The sequence below is a fragment of the Seriola dumerili genome, unplaced genomic scaffold, assembly GCF_002260705.1.
Source record: "Seriola dumerili isolate Sdu_G_001 unplaced genomic scaffold, Sdu_1.0 BDQW01000121.1, whole genome shotgun sequence".
NCBI classification, from domain to species: Eukaryota; Metazoa; Chordata; class Actinopteri; order Carangiformes; family Carangidae; genus Seriola; species Seriola dumerili.
The window spans coordinates 476,946-500,552 of record NW_019174376.1 but is presented as its reverse complement, the minus strand read 5'-3'; the positions used below and the strand labels follow the sequence as shown (position 1 = coordinate 500,552).

Below are 23,607 nucleotides of genomic sequence, written 5' to 3'. Positions count from 1 at the left end.
TATCACCCCACAGCAGAGCTCACCTGTCCTCTTCTGTTTAACGCAAAAGAAAACCAATAAAGCACCTCTTTCTGTTTCACTGCCACATGAAATCACACTTCCACTTCGAATGCAACACCAGTTTGTTCAACGTTTGTTTATGTAAGGATGGTGTTGGACGGTCGTGAGAGTTTAACACGATGCCTGCTACTCTGAGTTCTGCATAAACAAGGTACCATGTCATAGCCAACCGCTGATCTCGTGTCTTTGATGATTCGCCTCAGACCGGCACAGACGCAATGAGATAATGCAAAAATTTTAAATGGTGTATAACCTGTCATGGCCGCCTACGATGTCCCCAAGATAAGGCTGCTCTTGGTTTAATGTCAGTTTCCTCAAAAAAAAAAAAAGATGAGGGGGGGGGGCATGATTACAGTTACACAAGCAGTAATCTTGATGTTGCTACTGGGCGTTCAATAAACAGGTTACACTAACTCGCAAATGTGAAAGATCACAGATGAACAGATTTCCCTGAAGTGTGCACGAACACGTCTGAGACTAAATCAGTTCACGAGCAAATTGGAAGAATTTGTACTTGATGATATTTGTCACTCGCCTAAAAATCCCTTCAAAGGTTTCACTAAAACAACCAGAGGAGTTTTTCTATTAATCCGAATGATGTTTGTTGGTGAAAGTAAACAAATAAAAAAAAAAAAAAAAAAAACTTTAACACTTGTCAAATTGAAACTCATTCGCTCTCTGTCCACTGACTTGAACATAAGGAAAATCAAGTATGGCTGCCTTACTATTTCCTAATCTGCAGTTAGACGAAGAGACAGGCAGGTTATTTACAATTTCTTTTAAAAAATAATGTTGTTACAACTACCTTTTCTTTTGGCTGCAACAACAACACTGGACACTGAGAGTGCACAGAAACCTTTAGTGAGTTTGGTTGTAAAGGAATACTGTGGGTTGCTGGCATCATTTCATTACAGTGGCCAGTGTTACAATCCATTTTACACGAGCAAGAATGCTCTGTGTGTGTGTGTTGCACTTGTGTGTGAGTGTGAGTGTGTGTGGCATGTGATAGGACCAAAATGCTTGGGTATCACGCTCTGATGTGCATGCCAAATCCACTTGTCCTCTCACACAACCTACCACCGCGGCTCTGCCGCTTCAGCTCTGCCAGCAGAGGTCTGGGGAGAGCAGCAGCACAGGAAGCAGGTCGCGACCTCTTATAGCAGAAATCACAATGTGATGTGCCGACTGAATCTGACCAAATATTGCCTTCAGACAGCTTTAGTTACCATGTCTGCTTTCACTGACTGTTAATTATTTTATAATTTGATATGCGTGTTATGTAAAATTCAGACATCTGTATTCAAAATTAAAGGATATAATTAGAGTTTTTTTTAACAGTCCTTTTACATAGCTACTGTACAGTATTTCCACATTACTACTAAACACTGGAGAAAGCATAAAGCCAAAATCACTGTGCACTTATGTTCTTTGTCCTGGATGAAGAAATGTAAAAAGTCTAAAGAAGAAAACTGAATTAAAAGAGCATTCTCATCCTTTCCAGTGTGTGAACTGCTTTTGTACTTGCTGAACTTTGACAGTGGTGGAAGAAGTGTTCTCTTAGATCTTTTCCTTGGGTAAAATTAGTAATAGCGCAATATAAGACTTTCCTTTCATCTTTGAATAATCTAGTGTCAAATATAAAAATATCAATTTTGCAGAGCAATTGTCTTTGTTAGAATTCTAATATTGTATATTATATTACTGGATGATTATCACTGATGCATAAACATGTAGGTTGTAGTTGGTTGAGACATTTCATTCATTTTAAATACTTTATATATATTACTATACTATATATATTCATAAATGAATGAATATCACAATTTCTCTGATGTCATGTTTAGACCTTCAGAGGGTAAATTTCTAAAGTGTGAACTGGCAAAATCAAACAGACATATTTTTTCTACATGTAAACCCCCACCCCCCAAAAAAACCATGCATTAGCTTTCTTGGAAGTTTAACTGAATTTATTTGTCTACTACCTTCTGCTTCTGGTGCTGATGGAGAAATACAGTCAACCTTGAAGACATGGAGTGTATGACTAGCTTGTGAACTTTCTGTTGCTGAAATGTAGCTTCATCCTGGTGTTTGAAGGCCTACATAATGTTACATCAGCCTGTGTTTAATCATTACAGGATGTGGTTAGTTTCTCGAAGCTAAAGCTGTTGAAATGGTTTTGTTGTGCAAGATGTAAATGATGGAAAGCAATATTTTAATACAACATACACCATTCTTTGCAGATGAATGAAAAGGGAGCCAGAGAACCATTTTGGCAACCAACAATTTGCTTTGGTAAAATATCACTGTTACCATATAATTAGGGACAAAATAACAACATTAGTGAACCTTAAATCGGAGTATGGGGACTCATGAAGTTGTGTATTATCCACAACATCACTACTTATTTGACCGAAGCAAGCAACCACATGTCCAAAGACGACAGCACATTTTTGCTTTAATCAGTGGCTGCAGGAGTAGACAAGTCTTAAAAAAAAAAAAGTAACAGAAAAAGAAAAAGTCTCTTTGTTAATGAAGATAAAAGTAATGCCTCCATTTTGCATGCTATCACAATTAGTCTCACCACAACCATCTGAAAGATCTTTCCAGAGAAGGGAGATCACTTGACCCCCATCTGTGACTGAATCCTGTCTTTCCATTAGGTGCTCTTCGCAACCATAACGTCTATCTCTGCTCAAGCTGGACACAGATGCTTAAAAAAGCAGAGGGCATCACAAAGAGCTCACAGACTAGAAGTCACACGGCGCCTGTGGTTGAAAAGGTCCATTATTCTGACTAACCGAACTGAGGAATCGTATGCATATGCTGTTTCTTTCAAAACACAAACTTAAAACAACATAAAACTGCCATGCGGTTGAAAAATTCACGAGTTTCAAATACCATCCTTGATGTAAATTTACACGCAAGCACGGCAGCATACGCTTGCATGAGTTTAGATGAACACCTGCAATTCAGCATGAAAATACTTCTATTTAACTCACATTTACTTATGAAAAGCAAAATTCCTATTCTGTTTAAGTTGCTTGAAATGTTCAGATAAACTGAGGCATTTAGTTTCTCTTATGGGTAGAGAGATTCTCCCATTCCTTAAGATAAAAAATCTATAAAAAAATGGTAAATCTTTATTTTGACCACTCCTATTTAGTTTTTATGAACAATATATAAACATGAATGGTTTATAACAGATTTTAATCTAGATGTAAACAGATATAAGATATCTTTTTAAAGTGTTTATTGTATGTAATGTCTTTAACTCCCAGTGAATGTGTATAGTATATAAACAAATAATAAATGACAAAACCATATTCCAGTTATATATCACAGTTTCCAATAATGTTAAACCCAATATGGAGACTTAAGTAATGCAACATAAATGTTAATATAGTTCATATAAAGATAATTGATTTACAAAAGGGCAAGCAGAAAGATTCTGGTTGTCAGTCAGTCTAAACAAGCACTTTGACCGGTTGTTTTCCTGATAATCTAGCTTACAAAATGTATTATTTGGTGCAGAAATGGTGGTTAGAAGTAAGTAGCATAAAATAGTTTAAGCCGTTTAAGAGGTTGGGGTGACACAGCAATTCAGTGGTTAACACAAGGACCCAGGTCTGATCCCTGGTGGGTTTTTTTGTGTGGTATTTCAATGTTCCACAGACAAAAAACATGAAAATTCACCTCTGCTGCGTTTTTTACTTCTTGATCAGGACAGAGGACCTTTCTCTGCAATGATGGTACTGGATATTTCCCTGCATCATTTAGAGTAGCACATGCTAGTGTTTGCATGAGTTCACGTGGGTTTCTCAGGTGTACTCATATGGCTTTGTCCCACATCTCAAAGGCATCCAAGTGAACTGGAGACTCAGTATGGCTCAAACAGTATAAATGAATGTCTATACAGTATTTCTGTGTTCCTGTCCAACGTGCCTTCATACTCTCCCTGTGTGTGCTTCAAGTGGCTCCAAGCTCGAGAAATAAGCAGTTAGGAAAAAGGGAAACATTAAAGTCTTGCAAGATGCAATCTTTGATGTCTTCTTCCTCTTTTTTGAATATTTCATTTTCAAACTTTCTAGTTTAACAAAATACACCAAACATATAAACAGACGCAGTTACAGACCCACCCCAACCCAAACCACATACACCACATAAGAGACACTACAAAGAGGTTTTAAACATTTGACAAAGATTATTACATGTTTACAGCAGTTACCACTGATATAAGTAATCCGTCAGTAATATATCACTTTCTGGACTTCATGTGATCTTTTCATGGGTGACACAGATTTAGCTGTAGCTGACTTTATTGCAATTGCTACACACTTTCAAGCGACACATAAACCTGTTTCCAAGATTTTTTTTGTGAGGATATTTTAGATAAACTACAAACTAATATTTGTAAAATTCCCTAACAAACAAAGTTTTGTATCAAGTGTAAGATTGAGACAACACTTGACATGGCGTTTAATATTCACTTTCTTGCCCAGAGCTGGTTAGCTTAGCTTAGCATAAAGACTGGAAACAGGGGAAACAGCTAGCCTGGCTCTGTCCAGCGTTATCAAAATTGGCCTATCAGCACTTCTAGAGCTCACTATTGAATACGAGTGTGTGAACAGCTGTCCATGCTGCCAGACAACCAGGTGAAGGAAGTCAGTCCACGAAGTCTCATATATATACCTTTCTGAAATTTTAGAGCCTACAATAGAGTCAAAAAAGCAATTTTGTGATTCTACACTCAGATAGGTTAAGAGAGAGAGAGAGAGCTCTATCACATTTGTAATACATGTAGAGAAAAAAACAGACTATCAAGTCACCTGAAATGGTAAACATAACCCTATAAACTGACATTAAAAAGTATGAAAGAGAATATGGAAAGAAGTAAGGGACTATATAATAACCCCATTACCTCAAAATGATCTGAAAGGTTGTTTTAATTCAGCCTACAGAGGTAGTGAGAGGTGCACAATGTAAGAGAAAGCTCAGTGTTCAGACGATATTAGTAACATCTTCCACATAATCAAATTAAATTCAGACATCTTTGACTACAATGTCTGGAGCAGGCTTGTTCCTCCTGCTTTTTTTTCCAAGTAAAATATCTGGTCATCTGAGCGTCTCTAACTGAACTGTCACAGATGATTAGACGAGGAACAACTCGTCTTGGTATCCCAAAGAGCATGGGGTCCTCACGAGAGAGTGATCCACAACTAGAATCAATGTCACCGTTCAGATAATCACGCATTGCCGATTCACCATGTAAGATGCATTTTGTTTGCTGCCTAACTGTGTAAAGCCTCTATTCATTTTCAGATTTATACGCAGAAAAAAACGTGGTCAACTCAATAATGACGCTTTCCTTTTAAAATTTCAGCCCTGCTTGTTGGAGAAGAAAGTGTTTTGTGTTGCCTTGTTCGTCTGATTGCTAAAATTATTTCTGTGACAAACCAAACTGACAAATTTTCAAATCTTTTTAAACTAATATGCTTGTAATCTTGTTATTCTTTTCAATGACACATGTGTGTAAGTGTTTGGATAGTGTGATACGTTTAGTGAATTAGATTTGTTTTAAAATCAGTATACTATTCATTCTGATAATTAAAGCAGTATGTCTCTAGTATTTGTCGTGTTTCCCTTGAAAATGGTAAATTAAGTTGCAGTAACATCACAATACAGTCCTGTATTTGTGGTTTCCCTATCTAGACAAGTTAGTTAAGCTACATCATTGAGGGAATTGTAATGTATAAAGGGGCAACCTTTTATATAACCTTTACTGAAAGCATTTCAAATAAATTAGATCGAAGGGGGTATAATCATTCCAATGAAACATTGGAACAATGAAACAAAGTATTTTACAAATAGACTCAGGTTATGTCTCTTTTATCTGTTTGCAATCAGTTATAAGTCATTGTTGGCTTTATGTATGAAGAGTCACGCAGGGACAGTAAGATATTTTCAGAATTACAAACAAGGGCCCATCTCTTTTGTGTGTCTTCAGTGACCTCTCGTCACAGAAAACCATGTGTTTGTCACACACACAAACACACACAGAAAAACAAGCTTTACACAACAGGAGTGTGAAATCACCATGTTCCAAGACTGTGGGCGGGAGGGGGGTAGGGGTACTTGGGCTCCCAGTGGGCAGAAATCTCTATGCATCCGGACGACATCAGGCAAAGCAGTGACCCCTGAATTCATGAACGTTCTCAGGAAATCAGCGCCTCATCTCTGCTGGGGTCAGCAGTGGAAACTGATTTGAAACTCAAGGCATTGCTGATGTAAGATAGACGACACGCGTGGAATAGAAATAACGCACAGAACAATGTGAAGGACTATATGACTGACAACATCAAGAGCCTTACCTTGAGTGGTGGAATAATATTAATAATTATTATAAATGTAACAACTGTTGTTTCTGCTGTATTTGTTGTATGTTCATTTAAGCCCTGTTACAATTAGGTAAATTTGAGTACATTTACATGTTCATGCATTTTAGACATTTAGCTGCATTCATAGCTAATTACTTACTCACCCACAGAGACATTCAATGAGTGCAATAGTAGAATAAATAGAGCTATACTACTCGCTAATAAGAATCTAAAATCAGTTTTATTCATCACCAAATGCAGTGGTACAATGCATAGGAGTGCAAGTACTCAAGAACTGTGAAGCGTAGTGATGTGATTTCGTGTTATTTGAGTATTTCCATTGTATGCTACTTTATACTTCTACTCCACTACTCAAGGGAAATATTATATTCTACAGATATTGTACATTTTACCCTGTTTAAGATATGGCAAATAAAACACAAGATCTGTTCATATATGACAAAGAAATTTAACTACTGACAGTTTATATACTAGTTAAAATTGCTGCTTACATGTTAATGCACATCATTGATAATAATCGAATAATAAAATGTTGTAGCCACAATCATATTAGTCTATAACAATCAAAATGGGGCAATTCTGTATGAAGAGTAGGTTTAATGTTACTTTTGTTACAGGGACATTTTGCGGCTCATACATCTGTTGCATGTGTAGACTTGTTTGGCATGTTTAGTAAAATAGCAGTGTCTTGTTATTCCGTGTGGGATGGGCCAGATGTTTGTCATGACACAGAAAAAAACTAGGGGTCTGAATTCTTCTACCACCTCTCACCAAAAGTGATAATACATAGACCTAATAAAACTACATTACAGCAACTTAAATGCAGTGTTTCTGTCTAGTGTCTTATCGTATTATGCAGAAAACATGTTTAGGGTCATCCCCTGGCTGTAATCATTTCTTCTAAATAGATTCAACATATTATTCTTGACTGAAACACAAACATTCACATTGTAAAATTCAATCTTATGCCCCAGCAGCAGCGCATGTCTTCAGAGAGAACAGCGGTGCAACACCGCCATCCAGCGGCACGATGCCGTAATGACGTCCAGGCAGTTGCGTCACTTCCCTTTTTAAAACATGGCCGCGCACTGACAAATGTCACATTACTTCTTGTGCTGAAAACAAACAGTTCATAACGTCTGTTTTAAAACCCTGACCCGGATTTAAAAAAAAGAAACGACGTCTGGGGAGATTTTACTTTACGCGGCTCAACATCCTCAGGGGTATTTGGTTTAATTTTTCTCATTTCTAGACAGCACGTAGTCTACAAACAGGACATGCTAAAGTTAGCTGTTAGCAGCTCCAGAGCTGCATTGTGAACATTTAATGACATTGATATGTAGTTTAGTAGCCCTGTAGTCATAATAATTAACTTACTTGTGTACTATAAATGCGATATAGTGCTGCGTTGTTTATAGAAAGTTACATAGCTAAATACTCACTGGTTTAAAGGTTATTTTTTTGTCTGTTGCAGGATAATCCAGTGAACACCATGGTCCATTTATGTGAGTATTCATTATGAGCAGGAACATCCTGAGAGCTTTCATGTTGTTGTCTTCCGTGTTTTGCGTCACCAGAGAGTGTAGTTTCAAACAAGACAACTAAATGTTACGTTTATAATACAGCCCGCGATTTACAGTGTAATTTCCTTTTAAGGATACTTATACTCATAAAATATTGTCTGGTTCCTACTGATACTTAAATGTAGAAGAAAACAGCACTATACGGAACAAGAAAGTTATGATTGGGCATTTTAGAGGAAAGAATAAATAGATTAAACTCGGACTATATGTATTGATACTGGGTACTTACGGGGTACTTTTACACTACAGGGTCCAAAAAGGGAATTTTTGGAAAAATGTTGTTCCTCCTATTGTGTAATTAAAGAGTAAAAAGCGGAGAGCAGCCACGCATTATATTGGTCATTATCATATATGTGGTCATTTTTGAAGAGGTAGTTCCAGGTAGTTTTGTTTTGATTTGTATTGCTTTTATACTGAGAGATTTGTTTTATATTTTTCCACCCCTTTTATATCAATGAGGGTAAAGTAAATGTAAAGTAAAGAAACACTTCACAACACGGCCACAAGCTACAGCCCTCTCACTCCTCTTCCCTCCATCTTGTTCAAAAAAGTAAATCTGATTAAAGCAGCGTGATAGCATTGATGTGGAAAACTACAGGAGGGTTGCTAACTCAACTCAGCTGTATTAACATTGCACTTTACACCAAAGTGCTTTACAGGACACATAGAGGAAAACAAAACTAAAGAAGGAAACAAACACAACAGAGAGAAGAAAATCAGAGTGATGATGATGATAATATTAATGGCAAAGTCACATGATCACACAAAAGTAAGACTGATATTAAGTATGATTTCAATCTGTGATTTATACAAGATTTCATATTATGAAATATGCTTCTCAGGAAACAACTTGCACAAGGTAGTGAGGTACTCTGACAGTAGAGCCTTTACTGTAGAAAATGGGTTATGCATCTCACTGGTGCAGTGAAGTGTTTAACAGTCACAAAATACTCAATTTGTCTCTCTGACAATGCTCACTGTGCTCATCTTCTCCTGCAGCATCACTCCTCTTAAAGAAGTACCACGGGGGTTACGTTGTCATTCGACTCGCTCTTGCAGGCCACAGACAAGCTAACAGACCCTTTTATCGTATCGTGGCAGCTTACAACAAAAGAGCAAGAGATGGTAAATATATTGAGCAGCTGGGTTCCTACGACCCCCTCCCTAACATCTACAATGAGAAACTTGTCAGCTTCAACTTCGACAGAATCAAGTACTGGATCGGCTGCGGTGCACACCCTACAAACCCTGTGGCCAAACTTCTAGGTGTGTATTCTCTACATGACCCAAGGTGGATCAACATTGCACAATTTCCTTGTAGGTTTTTTCCAGAGAATTACGCTGCTCAAAGTGATTTGTTTAATGAAGGAGGTCCATCTAACTTTTATGAGTACCTACACCTTTTAGGTTTCTCTTCATGTTGACATATGCTTTTCTCTATTGAAAATCTAGTGACTTTTTCTTTATATATTCTGCTTCCTTATGTGATGACTCCCATCTAGTACTATTATGTGTTCACTGTGCCCTCAAGCACCTTATTCATGTGCTCTGGTTTAAAAGGTTGAACAGATACAGCTTAAATGTGCCATTCATGGTCATACTGTTTGTTCTCCAAAAATTAACAAGTTGGGGTAATAATGTGCTTATCATTAAATGTATTCAGGATGGCTACAGGGAATTCAAATTGTCTTAAAACAATGTTGCATCAGCTTTTTGAATCCCTAAAAGAATTTGGTAACCCTGGGCAATTTTTCAGCTGCACTTAGCTGAAAAACCTCATAGTCAAAGTTGTGGTCTTCCTCTCTCCCTTCCCTCTTTCGGCAGGGTTAGCAGGATTCTTCCCTCTGCATCCCATGACAATAACGGAGGCAGAGCGGCATAGGGCTCAAATGGAGTCGACAGAAACAGCAACAGGAACAGAGGAAGTTCTGGAGGCTGGACAGAAGCAGGCTGAAGTGTGACAATTAAAGCTGAGGACTGTGTCCAACTTTTGATTTCACAGGTATTTGATCATTGATCTGATCAGTTTGTTTCCTGACTTGTTGGACGGACTGCTCACAGCAACTTCAGAAATAGCATATTGTAGTCCTAATTGCTTCAGTGGTCTCTAAGAACAAACTACATTACAGCTGATACTTCATAAAATTCAGTGGCTTCATGTTTATGAGTGTGGGGTGCCATAACAGGTACATCTGTGTATTTACAATTTTATGTGACTTAATTAAAGTATTTGGAAACTATTGCATTTGTTTGGGTTAAGTTACAGTTTTTTCTGTTATTCTGTCTAACCTCTTCAGGACCTTTAAGAATGATCCACAGCAAAAATGCCAAACAATTAATTTGTTTTATTTTTTCTCTTGAAAATTACTTGTGAACTTTGCCATCATTCCCCCCTCTTTTGTCTGTCTTCTGTCTTTTTCTGGCTCACATGTATTTGAATGTGCACACTTAAATCAATAGTAAGGGTCAGCAATGTCAAACACAAAGAAAGAAAGAAATCAGAAGTGGGTGGGTTTGTCGATATGATTATCAGCAAGCTTTACAGCATTTAGTTCCTTTTTTGCTCAATAGCAAATTCTCCACCCATACACTGTACTGCATGTTATGGAAACCTTTGTAGACTGGAAACTTACCACTCACTGACAAAAGTCACATAATGTTGGAGGGGTAGTTTTGCAATGATGATACAGGATACAGTATATAATCTGTTTTCTATTTCCAAGCCATAAGAACATTTTTTTATTTCTTCAATTTCTGACAAATGACCACAAAAATGTACAATAAATGGTGCAGAGTCAGTAATCAGTTTCAGATTAGATTTGAATTGATTAAAATGGGAAAAAGCAACATTTATATTATATTAATCTCTTTAAAACATAATCACACCATCATCAGCAATGGGTCATATGATTAAAAAAAAAAGGCAGTGACAACCAAAGAGACAGATGTATTAAATCATTAAATGAAGTACCACTAACACTAATTGAACTGAAATATAATTCATATTTAGATCATGGTCTCAACAGTATACAGTATATAAACTGCTGTCTGTTCTGTTTGTTACATACATATCCTCACGCACTTGCTGTGCTATCTTGAACAGGTTCATACTCAAAACCACAAGTATGGTTTGCATCAATCAGCTATTGATAAAAAGACTAACTTGAGCCAAGACACACCTGACAACACACAGGTGTTCAAAGGAAAGTCCAGCAGAAACAAATACAAAACTTAAAATAGTCATGCTGTTGATATTACTTAATTTCCTTGTGGAACAAAAGTTAGTTTGATTCTTAAACATGGTGACGTACTGAAAGCAGTTCCTCTCATGGGAGTTATAATTTGTAGCGCATAAAAGATAAAATTGTAAAAAAAAAAAAAGAAAAATTCAACTATATTATGAAATTGTTGCAATCTCACATGACATAGTGAGCAGGAAATATTTTGTTTTCTGTTGGGTAGCATTTCAGAAGTGATTTTCCAATAAGCAAACAGAGGTGTGGAGAGCTTTACCCAAACCAGTTGTGGCCTCAAGATCAAGAAAAATATTTGTATTCAACCTCATAACAGCTCTTTTATTCCTGGCGCTATTAAGACCACTTATTAACCTGACTGGAGTCATGTTTAGCAATCTATTTATAACATTACTATTCAATTCAGTTGACTGCATCGTCAATAAGTTGCTCGGTGTAACATTCCTTAAGTTAGACTCATGACCTTCTCACAACATGTAAATACTGGACTGAAATAAATGTCGACGACAAAGCAAATAAAGTACTACTTGCCAGATTTTTGGGAATATAACAACTAATTCAGTAAGTGTGTTTGAAGAACAAAACAATACATGTATAATTATGTAACATGATTTTAATAACCTTCTATTAATAACTTGTACACAAGGCCTGAAACAAAGGAACAGAATTACACACTGCTGACAGATGAACAGAGCCGGTATAAACCTAGGCTACTTCAGTGCTATAAGACATTCAACATATAACAACGTGATGCAGAACTGAATAATCAAATGGCTTGTTGGAGCAAATGTCACAACATATATATTTCTGTATAATTAACATATTCAAATAAAATGCAGTTTCACTATTAGATAGCATTTTGGTTCATAAACTACAGTATGTTACCCTTAGCTACCCCTTAGTGGCAAAGGGTAAGTATATATTATATATCACTGGTGTCACTAACAATAAATAATGAGTAATGATGTAACATTGGCTAATTACTCTTTTTTCGTGAGAATCACACCCACCCACCTCACGTCCTTAGTCCTTGTCCACTTCAGTGTGACTGTGATCTGGACCTTTGTAAACAAACACGTACAGGGTGTGAGTGTGCTTTCAGGGAACTTCACAAATCCCTGCAGTGCCATGTCATGATACAAAAGGTTTGCCAAGGGAGGGCACTACATCAGTAACAACCTCAGTTTTACCAGTTGGTCATTGATGACACACAGAGTAGATTTGATACTGTTAGACACATGTTTATATGGCCCGAGATTGCCAGCAGGATCGAGCATAACTACCAGTTTACAGACGATTATTGGACGTTTACTGCAAGACAATTACAGAACATCTTAAATATTCTGCTTATATGTCCCCGCAGTGAAAGACGTTGCAGCATTTACATCTTTTGGATGATTACCTGAATGAACAGGAAAATGAAAAAGTGGATTTACTTGGAATCTTGTAACTGGAAGAGGTTTTCCACCATTCTTATAATCCTTACTTTTGTGGTCATCGTCCTCATTGCATTCTGCATATCTTTTGCGCATAAAAGGGGTAAGTCTGTAATTTCTGTAATTCTTTTTCGCATAACCAGGTGAGCCAGAATCATATCAATTTATTGAAGAATAATTCTGCATGAAACCCTCTTAACACTGATCATTGGGCATTATATTTCTAGCCATTCAATTTTGACATCCTTAGTTTCAGTCCTGACAGTCTTTCAGGAACAACTGCAATCAGTGCTGAAAGTACAAATACAATTACTCTGCTCAATGCTGTTCACATGCACATTAATCCATATACAATCCTCAGGCCTATACATTAAGATTATTTTTACTCAATGTATGTGTTATTTTTGACACAATATTGTTCACAAAAACTATGACTATTTTGGTTTGTCATTTGTTATTTTAAATTGATGTCACCTGAAGTAATATTTTGTTTATTCAGGAAACTTATTCAAAACCCTTTGTGAAATCCAAATTATCCCTTCTATTACTCATCCCTACTATGACTCATATTATTTACTAAAGAGGTCAAGACTCCAGCAACACTTGCAGTAAACAGAACAACATTATGAGACATGTTTTGCCTTGTAGCCTTCATCAGGGTCATCACAAAACACATCACAAGTAACATTTAGATAGGGGAATCATCATTGTCATCTTTTAATGACCCTGATAAAGGTATTATTAAATTGAACTTATCATTATACATTAAAACCTATTTATGTGATGTGTTTTGTTTTGATTACCCTGATGGAGGCCACATGCTGAAATGTGTCGGTCTCATAAAGTTCCTCTGTTTACTGCAAGTGTTGCTGGAGTTTTGACCTCTTTAGACTTTTACGTTTCTCCATGCACCTTGGAAGTAGGGGAAGTTGTGCCAGCAACCTTACTTTGTTTAAATTACTTATTATAAATTTAAAGTTGCTTAATTTTCTAAGTACATCTCTACACTGATAACATATTACAGTTTTCAGTCAGTTCATTTCTTAACATTTACAATCATCTCAACAGTAATGTTACTGAATTCCATGAAAGAGATAGTATTCATATAACAAGGAAATATCCGATACTTCCTGTAGATTGACTGGCAGTTAATAATTGCAGAAATTGAATTGTGTAAGAACAACAGCACACATATGTTAGATATGTGCCCCACCTGAGATAAGTAAAATATAACCTGTTCGACATTAAGGTAAGGAGTTTCATTTTTGTGTGACCTTAGTTATCATTAAATTAAAAATGAATCTGGAAGCCAACCTCTCCACAAGGGGAACAAAGAAAGTAATTAAAAAAAACTTGATTAAAAAATGTTGTATTAGGATTATTACATTGTTGAAACAATAAAAAAAGGCAGATGAAATTGGTAAAAAAATGAAGTTGAGATGCAAATTGCTCTGAGATTGCACTGACAAATTTATATGTCATGCTCAAATATTGTCTTAACAGGAAATCAAAATGCAAAACAAGATCAACCTGAAGAATCATGGAGGAAAACACAAATAGCGGACAACGACAGAAGGAATGATTTATCAAAAGTAAACATGACAATAAATGAACAGTCAGAGGTTTTGAAAATTGTACCAGGATTGGACGAAAAACAAAAAAAATATATGACTGGATCACTAGAATTAAAAGACCTCATGATGAACAGAATTTCCGGTGGGGATCATACAAAGAGCACAGATCTGACTCCAATGAATTCAGGTACTACTCCTGATTATGAAACATCCACTAATACTATCCATTCAGTCACCAATCACCAATCAACATCACCAATGATTGCAACAATATCTACAACGTCCCTCTTATCGACTATTGTTCCCACAAGTGAAGCAACCACAATCAAAGAAACAACGTCAACTAGTGTCACTCAAACATTGTCAGCAGAATCAACTTTCTCAACACAGACTGGAGCAGTCACCATAACAAATGAATCCACGACTTCTTCACATTTTTCCACATCTTCCAGTTCTACTCAAGGTTCAACGATTGAAAATACTGAGACTCCAATAACATCCATGCAAAGTGCTTCCCCTACCAAAATTTCGACCATTCTTTTAACATCACCAATGATTGTGACGGAATCTACTCAGCCCCTATCATCTACTATAACTCCAACAAGTGAAACAACCACACTCAAAGAGATATCACCTAGTGCTGCTCAAACTTCTTCAGCAGAATCAACTTTGTCAACTCAGACTGGGGCAGTCACCATAACAAATGACTCCAAGGCTTCTCCACATTCCTCGACACCTGTCAGTTCAATCCAAAATTCAACTATTGAAAACACTGAAACTACAAGAGCATCCATGGAAAGTTCTTCTCCTACCAAAGTTTTGACCACTATTTCAACATCACCAATGATTGCGACAGAATCTACGATGCCCCTATCATCTACTATAATTCCAACAAGTGAAACAACCACACTTAAAGAGATATCACCTAGTGCTGCTCAAACTTCTTCAGCAGAGTCAACTTTCTCAACCCACACTGGGGCAGTCACCATAACAAATGAATCCAAGACTTCTCCACATTCTTCCACACCTGTCAGTTCTACTCAAACTTCAACCATTGAAAATACTGAAACTACAAGAGCATCCATGGAAAGTTCTTCTCCTACCATAGTTTCGACCATTCTTTCAACATCACCAATGATTACGACGGAATCTACTCAGCCCCTATCATCTACTATAATTCCAACAAGTGAAACAACCACAGTCATAGAGATATCACCTAGTGCCACTCAAACATCTTCAGCAGAGTCAACTTTCTCTACACAGACTGGAGCAGTCACCATAACAAATGAATCCAAGACTTCTCCACATTCTTCCACACCTGTCAGTTCTACTCAAGGTTCAACTATTGAAAATACTGAAACCCCAATAACATCCATGGAAAGTTCTTCTCCTACCATAGTTTCGACCACTCTTTCAACATCACCAATGAATGTAATGGAATCTACTCAGCCCCTATCATCTACTATAATCCCAAAAAGTGAAATAACCACCGTCATAGAGATATCACCAAGTGCTGCTCAAACCTCTTCAGCAGAGTCAACTTTCTCAACCCACACTGGAGCAGTCACCGTAAAAAATGACTCCAAGACTTCTCCACATTCTTCGACACCTGTCAGTTCTACTCAAGGTTCAACTATTGAAAATACTGAAACCCCAATAACATCCATGGAAAGTTCTTCTCCTACCATAGTTTCGACCACTCTTTCAACATCACCAATGATTGCGACTGAATCTACACCGTCCCTCTCATCTACTTTTGTTCCCACAATTGAAACAACCACAATCAAAGAGATATCACCTAGTGCCGCTCAAACATCTTCAGCAGAGTCAACTTTCTCAACACAGACTGGAGCAGTCACCATAACAAATGACTCCAAGACTTCTCCACATTCTTCGACACCTGTCAGTTCGATCCAAACTTCAACCATTGAAAATACTGAAACTACAAGAGCATCCATGGAAAGTTCTTCTCCTACCATAGTTTCGACCACTCTTTCAACATCACCAATGATTACGACGGAATCTACTCAGCCCCTATCATCTACTATAATTCCAAAAAGTGAAACAACCACAGTCATAGAGATATCACCTAGTGCCACTCAAACATCTTCAGCAGAGTCAACTTTCTCTACACAGACTGGAGCAGTCACCATAACAAATGAATCCAAGACTTCTCCACATTTTTCCACATCTTCCAGTTCTACTCAAGGTTCAACTATTGAAAATACTGAAACTCCAATAACATCCATCCAAAGTACTTCCCCTACCAAAATTTCGACCATTCTTTCAACATCACCAATGATTGCGACTGAATCTACACCGTCCCTCTCATCTACTTTTGTTCCCACAATTGAAACAACCACAATCAAAGAGATATCACCTAGTGCCGCTCAAACATCTTCAGCAGAGTCAACTTTCTCAACACAGACTGGAGCAGTCACCATAACAAATGAATCCAAGACTTCTCCACATTCTCCCACACCTGTCAGTTCGATCCAAACTTCAACTGTTGAAAACACTGAAACTACAAGAGCATCAATGGAAAGTTCTTCTCCTACCAAAGTTTCGACCACTCTTTCAACATCACCAATGATTGTAACAGAATCTACAACGCCCCTATCATCTACTATAATTCCAACAAGTGAAACAACCACACTCAAAGAGATATCACCTAGTGCCGCTCAAACATCTTCAGCAGAGTCAACTTTCTCAACCCAGACTGGAGCAGTCACCATAACAAATGAATCCAAGACTTCTCCACATTCTTCGACACCTGTCAGCTCGATCCAAACTTCAACCATTGAAAATACTGAAACTACAAGAGCATCCATGGAAAGTTCTTCTCCTACCATAGTTTCGACCACTCTTTCAACATCACCAATGATTACGACGGAATCTACTCAGCCCCTATCATCTACTATAATTCCAAAAAGTGAAACAACCACAGTCATAGAGATATCACCTAGTGCCACTCAAACATCTTCAGCAGAGTCAACTTTCTCTACACAGACTGGAGCAGTCACCATAACAAATGAATCCAAGACTTCTCCACATTTTTCCACATCTTCCAGTTCTACTCAAGGTTCAACTATAGAAAATACTGAAACTCCAATAACATCCATCCAAAGTACTTCCCCTACCAAAATTTCGACCATTCTTTCAACATCACCAATGATTGCGACTGAATCTACACCGTCCCTCTCATCTACTTTTGTTCCCACAATTGAAACAACCACAATCAAAGAGATATCACCTAGTGCCGCTCAAACATCTTCAGCAGAGTCAACTTTCTCAACACAGACTGGAGCAGTCACCATAACAAATGAATCCAAGACTTCTCCACATTCTTCGACACCTGTCAGCTCGATCCAAACTTCAACCATTGAAAATACAGAAACTACAAGAGCATCCATGGAAAGTTCTTCTCCTACCATAGTTTCGACCACTCTTTCAACATCACCAATGATTACGACGGAATCTACTCAGCCCCTATCATCTACTATAATTCCAAAAAGTGAAACAACCACAGTCATAGAGATATCACCTAGTGCCACTCAAACATCTTCAGCAGAGTCAACTTTCTCTACACAGACTGGAGCAGTCACCATAACAAATGAATCCAAGACTTCTCCACATTTTTCCACATCTTCCAGTTCTACTCAAGGTTCAACTAATGAAAATACTGAAACTCCAATAACATCCATCCAAAGTACTTCCCCTACCAAAATTTCGACCATTCTTTCAACATCACCAATGATTGCGACTGAATCTACACCGTCCCTCTCATCTACTTTTGTTCCCACAATTGAAACAACCACAATCAAAGAGATATCACCTAGTGCCGCTCAAACATCTTCAGCAGAGTCAACTTTCTCAACACAGACTGGAGCAGTCACCATAACAAATGAATCCAAGACTTCTCCACATTCTCCCACACCTGTCAGTTCGATCCAAACTTCAACTGTTGAAAACACTGAAACTACAAGAGCATCAATGGAAAGTTCTTCTCCTACCAAAGTTTCGACCACTCTTTCAACATCACGAATGATTGTAACAGAATCTACAATGCCCCTATCATCTACTATAATTCCAACAAGTGAAACAACCACACTCAAAGAGATATCACCTAGTGCCGCTCAAACATCTTCAGCAGAGTCAACTTTCTCAACCCAGACTGGAGCAGTCACCATAACAAATGAATCCAAGACTTCTCCACATTCTTCGACACCTGTCAGCTCGATCCAAACTTCAACCATTGAAAATACTGAAACTACAAGAGCATCCATGGAAAGTTCTTCTCCTACCATAGTTTCGACCACTCTTTCAACATCACCAATGATTACGACGGAATCTACTCAGCCCCTATCATCTACTATAATTCCAAAAAGTGAAACAACCACAGTCATAGAGATATCACCTAGTGCCACTCAAACATCTTCAGCAGAGTCAACTTTCTCTACACAGACTGGAGCAGTCACCATAACAAATGAATCCAAGACTTCTCCACATTTTTCCACATCTTCCAGTTCTACTCAAGGTTCAACTATAGAAAATACTGAAACTCCAATAACATCCATCCAAAGTACTTCCCCTACCAAAATTTCGACCATTCTTTCAACATCACCAATGATTGCGACTGAATCTACACCGTCCCTCTCATCTACTTTTGTTCCCACAATTGAAACAACCACAATCAAAGAGATATCACCTAGTGCCGCTCAAACATCTTCAGCAGAGTCAACTTTCTCAACACAGACTGGAGCAGTCACCATAACAAATGAATCCAAGACTTCTCCACATTCTCCCACACCTGTCAGTTCGATCCAAACTTCAACTGTTGAAAACACTGAAACTACAAGAGCATCAATGGAAAGTTCTTCTCCTACCAAAGTTTCGACCACTCTTTCAACATCACGAATGATTGTAACAGAATCTACAATGCCCCTATCATCTACTATAATTCCAACAAGTGAAACAACCACACTCAAAGAGATATCACCTAGTGCCGCTCAAACATCTTCAGCAGAGTCAACTTTCTCAACCCAGACTGGAGCAGTCACCATAACAAATGAATCCAAGACTTCTCCACATTCTTCGACACCTGTCAGCTCGATCCAAACTTCAACCATTGAAAATACAGAAACTACAAGAGCATCCATGGAAAGTTCTTCTCCTACCATAGTTTCGACCACTCTTTCAACATCACCAATGATTACGACGGAATCTACTCAGCCCCTATCATCTACTATAATTCCAAAAAGTGAAACAACCACAGTCATAGAGATATCACCTAGTGCCACTCAAACATCTTCAGCAGAGTCAACTTTCTCTACACAGACTGGAGCAGTCACCATAACAAATGAATCCAAGACTTCTCCACATTTTTCCACATCTTCCAGTTCTACTCAAGGTTCAACTATAGAAAATACTGAAACTCCAATAACATCCATCCAAAGTACTTCCCCTACCAAAATTTCGACCATTCTTTCAACATCACCAATGATTGCGACGGAATCTACTCAGCCCCTATCATCTACTATAATTCCAAAAAGTGAAACAACCACAGTCATAGAGATATCACCTAGTGCCGCTCAAACATCTTCAGCAGAATCAACTTTCTCAACACAGACTGGGGCAGTCACCATAACAAAAAGTGAATCCAAGACTCCTCCACATTCTCCCAAACCTGTCAGTTCGATCCAAACTTCAACTATTGAAAACACAGAAACTACAAGAGCATCAATGCAAAATGCTTCTCCTACCAAAATTTCGACCATTCTTTCAACATCACCAATGATTACAACTGAATCTATACCTTCCCTCTCATCTACTATATTTCCCACAAATGAAGCAATTACAATTAAAGAAACGTCATCCAATGTTGCTCAAACATCTTCAGCAGAGTCAACTTTCTCAACCCACACTGGAGCAGTCACCGTGACAAATGAATCCAAGACTTCTCCACATTCTTCGACACCTGTCAGCTCGATCCAAACTTCAACCATTGAAAATACTGAAACTACAAGAGCATCCATGGAAAGTTCTTCTCCTACCATAGTTTCGACCACTCTTTCAACATCACCAATGATTACGACGGAATCTACTCAGCCCCTATCATCTACTATAATTCCAACAAGTGAAACAACCACAGTCATAGAGATATCACCTAGTGCCACTCAAACATCTTCAGCAGAGTCAACTTTCTCTACACAGACTGGAGCAGTCACCATAACAAATGAATCCAAGACTTCTCCACATTTTTCCACATCTTCCAGTTCTACTCAAAGTTCAACTATAGAAAATACTGAAACTCCACTAACATCCATCCAAAGTACTTCCCCTACCAAAATTTCGACCATTCTTTCAACATCACCAATGATTGCGACGGAATCTACTCAGCCCCTATCATCTACTATAATTCCAAAAAGTGAAACAACCACAGTCATAGAGATATCACCTAGTGCCACTCAAACATCTTCAGCAGAGTCAACTTTCTCAACACAGACTGGAGCAGTCACCATAACAAATGAATCCAAGACTTCTCCACATTCTTCCACACCTGTCAGTTCGATCCAAACTTCAACTGTTGAAAACACTGAAACTACAAGAGCATCAATGGAAAGTTCTTCTCCTACCAAAGTTTCGACCACTCTTTCAACATCACGAATGATTGTAACAGAATCTACAACGCCCCTATCATCTACTATAATTCCAACAAGTGAAACAACCACACTCAAAGAGATATCACCTAGTGCCGCTCAAACATCTTCAGCAGAGTCAACTTTCTCAACACAGACTGGAGCAGTCACCATAACAAATGAATCCAAGACTTCTCCACATTCTTCCACACCTGTCAGTTCGATCCAAACTTCAACTATTGAAAACACTGAAACTACAAGAGCATCAATGGAAAGTTCTTCTCCTACCAAAGTTTCGACCACTCTTTCAACATCACGAATGATTGTAACAGAATCTACAACGCCCCTATCATCTACTATAATTCCAACAAGTGAAACAACCACACTCAAAGAGATATCACCTAGTGCTGCTCAAACATCTTCAGCAGAATCAACTTTCTCAACACAGACTGGAGCAGTCACCATAACAAATGAATCCAAGACTTCTCCACATTTTTCCACATCTTCCAGTTCTACTCAAGGTTCAACTATAGAAAATACTGAAACTCCAATAACATCCATCCAAAGTACTTCCCCTACCAAAATTTCGACCATTCTTTCAACATCACCAATGATTGCGACTGAATCTACACCGTCCCTCTCATCTACTTTTGTTCCCACAATTGAAACAACCACAATCAAAGAGATATCACCTAGTGCCGCTCAAACATCTTCAGCAGAGTCAACTTTCTCAACACAGACTGGAGCAGTCACCATAACAGATGAATCCAAGACTTCTCCACATTCTTCCACACCTGTCAGTTCGATCCAAACTTCATCCACTGAAAATACTGAAACTACGAGAGCATCTATGGAAAGTTCTTCTCCTACCAAAGTTTCGACCACTCTTTCAACATCACCAATGATTGCAACTGAATCTACACCTTCCCTCTCATCTACTATAATTCCAACAAGTGAAACAACCACACTCAAAGAGATGTCACCTAGTGTCGCTCAAACATCTTCAGTAGAATCAACTTTCTCAACACAGACTGGAGCAGTCACCATAACAAATGAATCCAAGACTTCTCCACATTTTTTCACACCTGTCAGTTCTATCCAAACTTCAACTATTGAAAATACTGAAACTCCAAGAGCATCCATGGAAAGTTCTTCTCCTACCAAAATTTCGACCACTCTTTCAACATCACCAATGATTGCAACGGAATCTACGATGCCCCTACCATCTACTATAATTCCAACAAGTGAAACAACCACAGTCATAGAGATATCACCTAGTGCCACTCAAACATCTTCAGCAGAGTCAACTTTCTCAACACAGACTGGAGCAGTCACCAGAACAAATGAATCCAAGACTTCTTCATATTCTTCCACGCCTTCCAGTTCTACTCAAGGTTCAACTATTGAAAATACTGAAACTACAAGAGTATCCATGGAAAGTGTTTCTCCTACCAATATTTCAAACAGTCTTTCAACATCACCAATGATTGCAACCGAATCTATACCTTCTCTCTCATCTACTATATTTCCCACAAGTGAAGCAACTACAGTCAAAGAAACGTCATCCAATGTTGCTCAAACATCTTCAGCAGAGTCAACTTTCTCAACACAGACTGGGGCAGTCACCATAACAAACGAATCCAAGACTTCTTCATATTCTTCCACACCTTCCAGTTCTACTCAAGGTTCATCTATAGAAAATACTGAAATGCCAAAAACATCAATGCAAAGTGCTTCTCCTACCAATATTTCGACCATTCTTTCAACATCACCAATGATTGCAACTCAATCTACACCTTCCCTCTCATCTACTTTAGTTCCCACAATTGAAACAACCACACTCAAAGAGATATCACCTAGTGCCGCTCAAACATCTTCAGCAGAATCAACTTTCTCAACACAGACTGGGGCAGTCACCATAACAAAAAGTGAATCCAAGACTCCTCCACATTCTCCCAAACCTGTCAGTTCGATCCAAACTTCAACTATTGAAAACACAGAAACTACAAGAGCATCAATGCAAAATGCTCCTCCTACCAAAATTTCGACCATTCTTTCAACATCCCCAATGATTACAACTGAATCTATACCTTCCCTCTCATCTACTATATTTCCCACAAGTGAAGCAATTACATTCAAAGAGATATCACCTAGTGCCACTCAAACATCTTCATCAGAATCAACTTTCTCAACACAGACTGGGGCAGTCACCATAACAAAAAATGAATCCAAGACTCCTCCACATTCTCCCAAACCTGTGAGTTCGATCCAAACTTCAACTATTGAAATCACAGAAACTACAAGAGCATCCATGGAAAGTTCTTCTCCTACCAAAGTTTCGACCACTCTTTCAACATCACCAATGACTGCAATGTCTCTATCATCTACTATATTTCCCACAAGTGAAGCAACCACACTCAAAGAGACATCACCCAGTGCACCTCTAACATCTTCATCAGAGTCAACTTTCTCAATTCAGACTGGGGTTGTCACTATAACAAATGAATCCAAGACTTCTCCACCTTCTTCCACACCTTCAAGTTCCTTTCAAACATCAACTGTTAAGAATACGGAACTGTCAGAAATACCCGTGCAAACTTCATCTCTGAAATTTTCTACAACAACAGCATTCACTACAACTGGACCTATAGTATCTACCAAATCAAA

At 38.1% G+C, this 23,607-nt stretch overlaps 1 protein-coding gene across 1 annotated transcript; it reads left to right on the top strand.

Moving 5' to 3' along the window:
• The first annotated feature begins 7,524 nt into the window (after positions 1-7,524).
• mrps16 (mitochondrial ribosomal protein S16) lies at positions 7,525-10,278 on the top strand. The gene is made up of 4 exons (XM_022748282.1): positions 7,525-7,678; positions 7,930-7,960; positions 9,038-9,304; positions 9,863-10,278. Exons 2-4 carry the CDS (start codon positions 7,948-7,950, stop codon positions 9,997-9,999), a joined length of 417 nt encoding a protein of 138 aa, XP_022604003.1. The 5' UTR covers positions 7,525-7,678; positions 7,930-7,947; the 3' UTR covers positions 10,000-10,278.
• Positions 10,279-23,607: the final 13,329 nt, after the last annotated feature.

What these genes read in the sequence shown, in the direction of transcription:
- mrps16 (XM_022748282.1), top strand. An exon ending in CCCTGTGGCCAAACTTCTAG is followed by an intron (nt 9,305 to 9,862) that starts GTGTGTATTCTC and finishes CTCTTTCGGCAG; the next exon opens with GGTTAGCAGGATTCTTCCCT.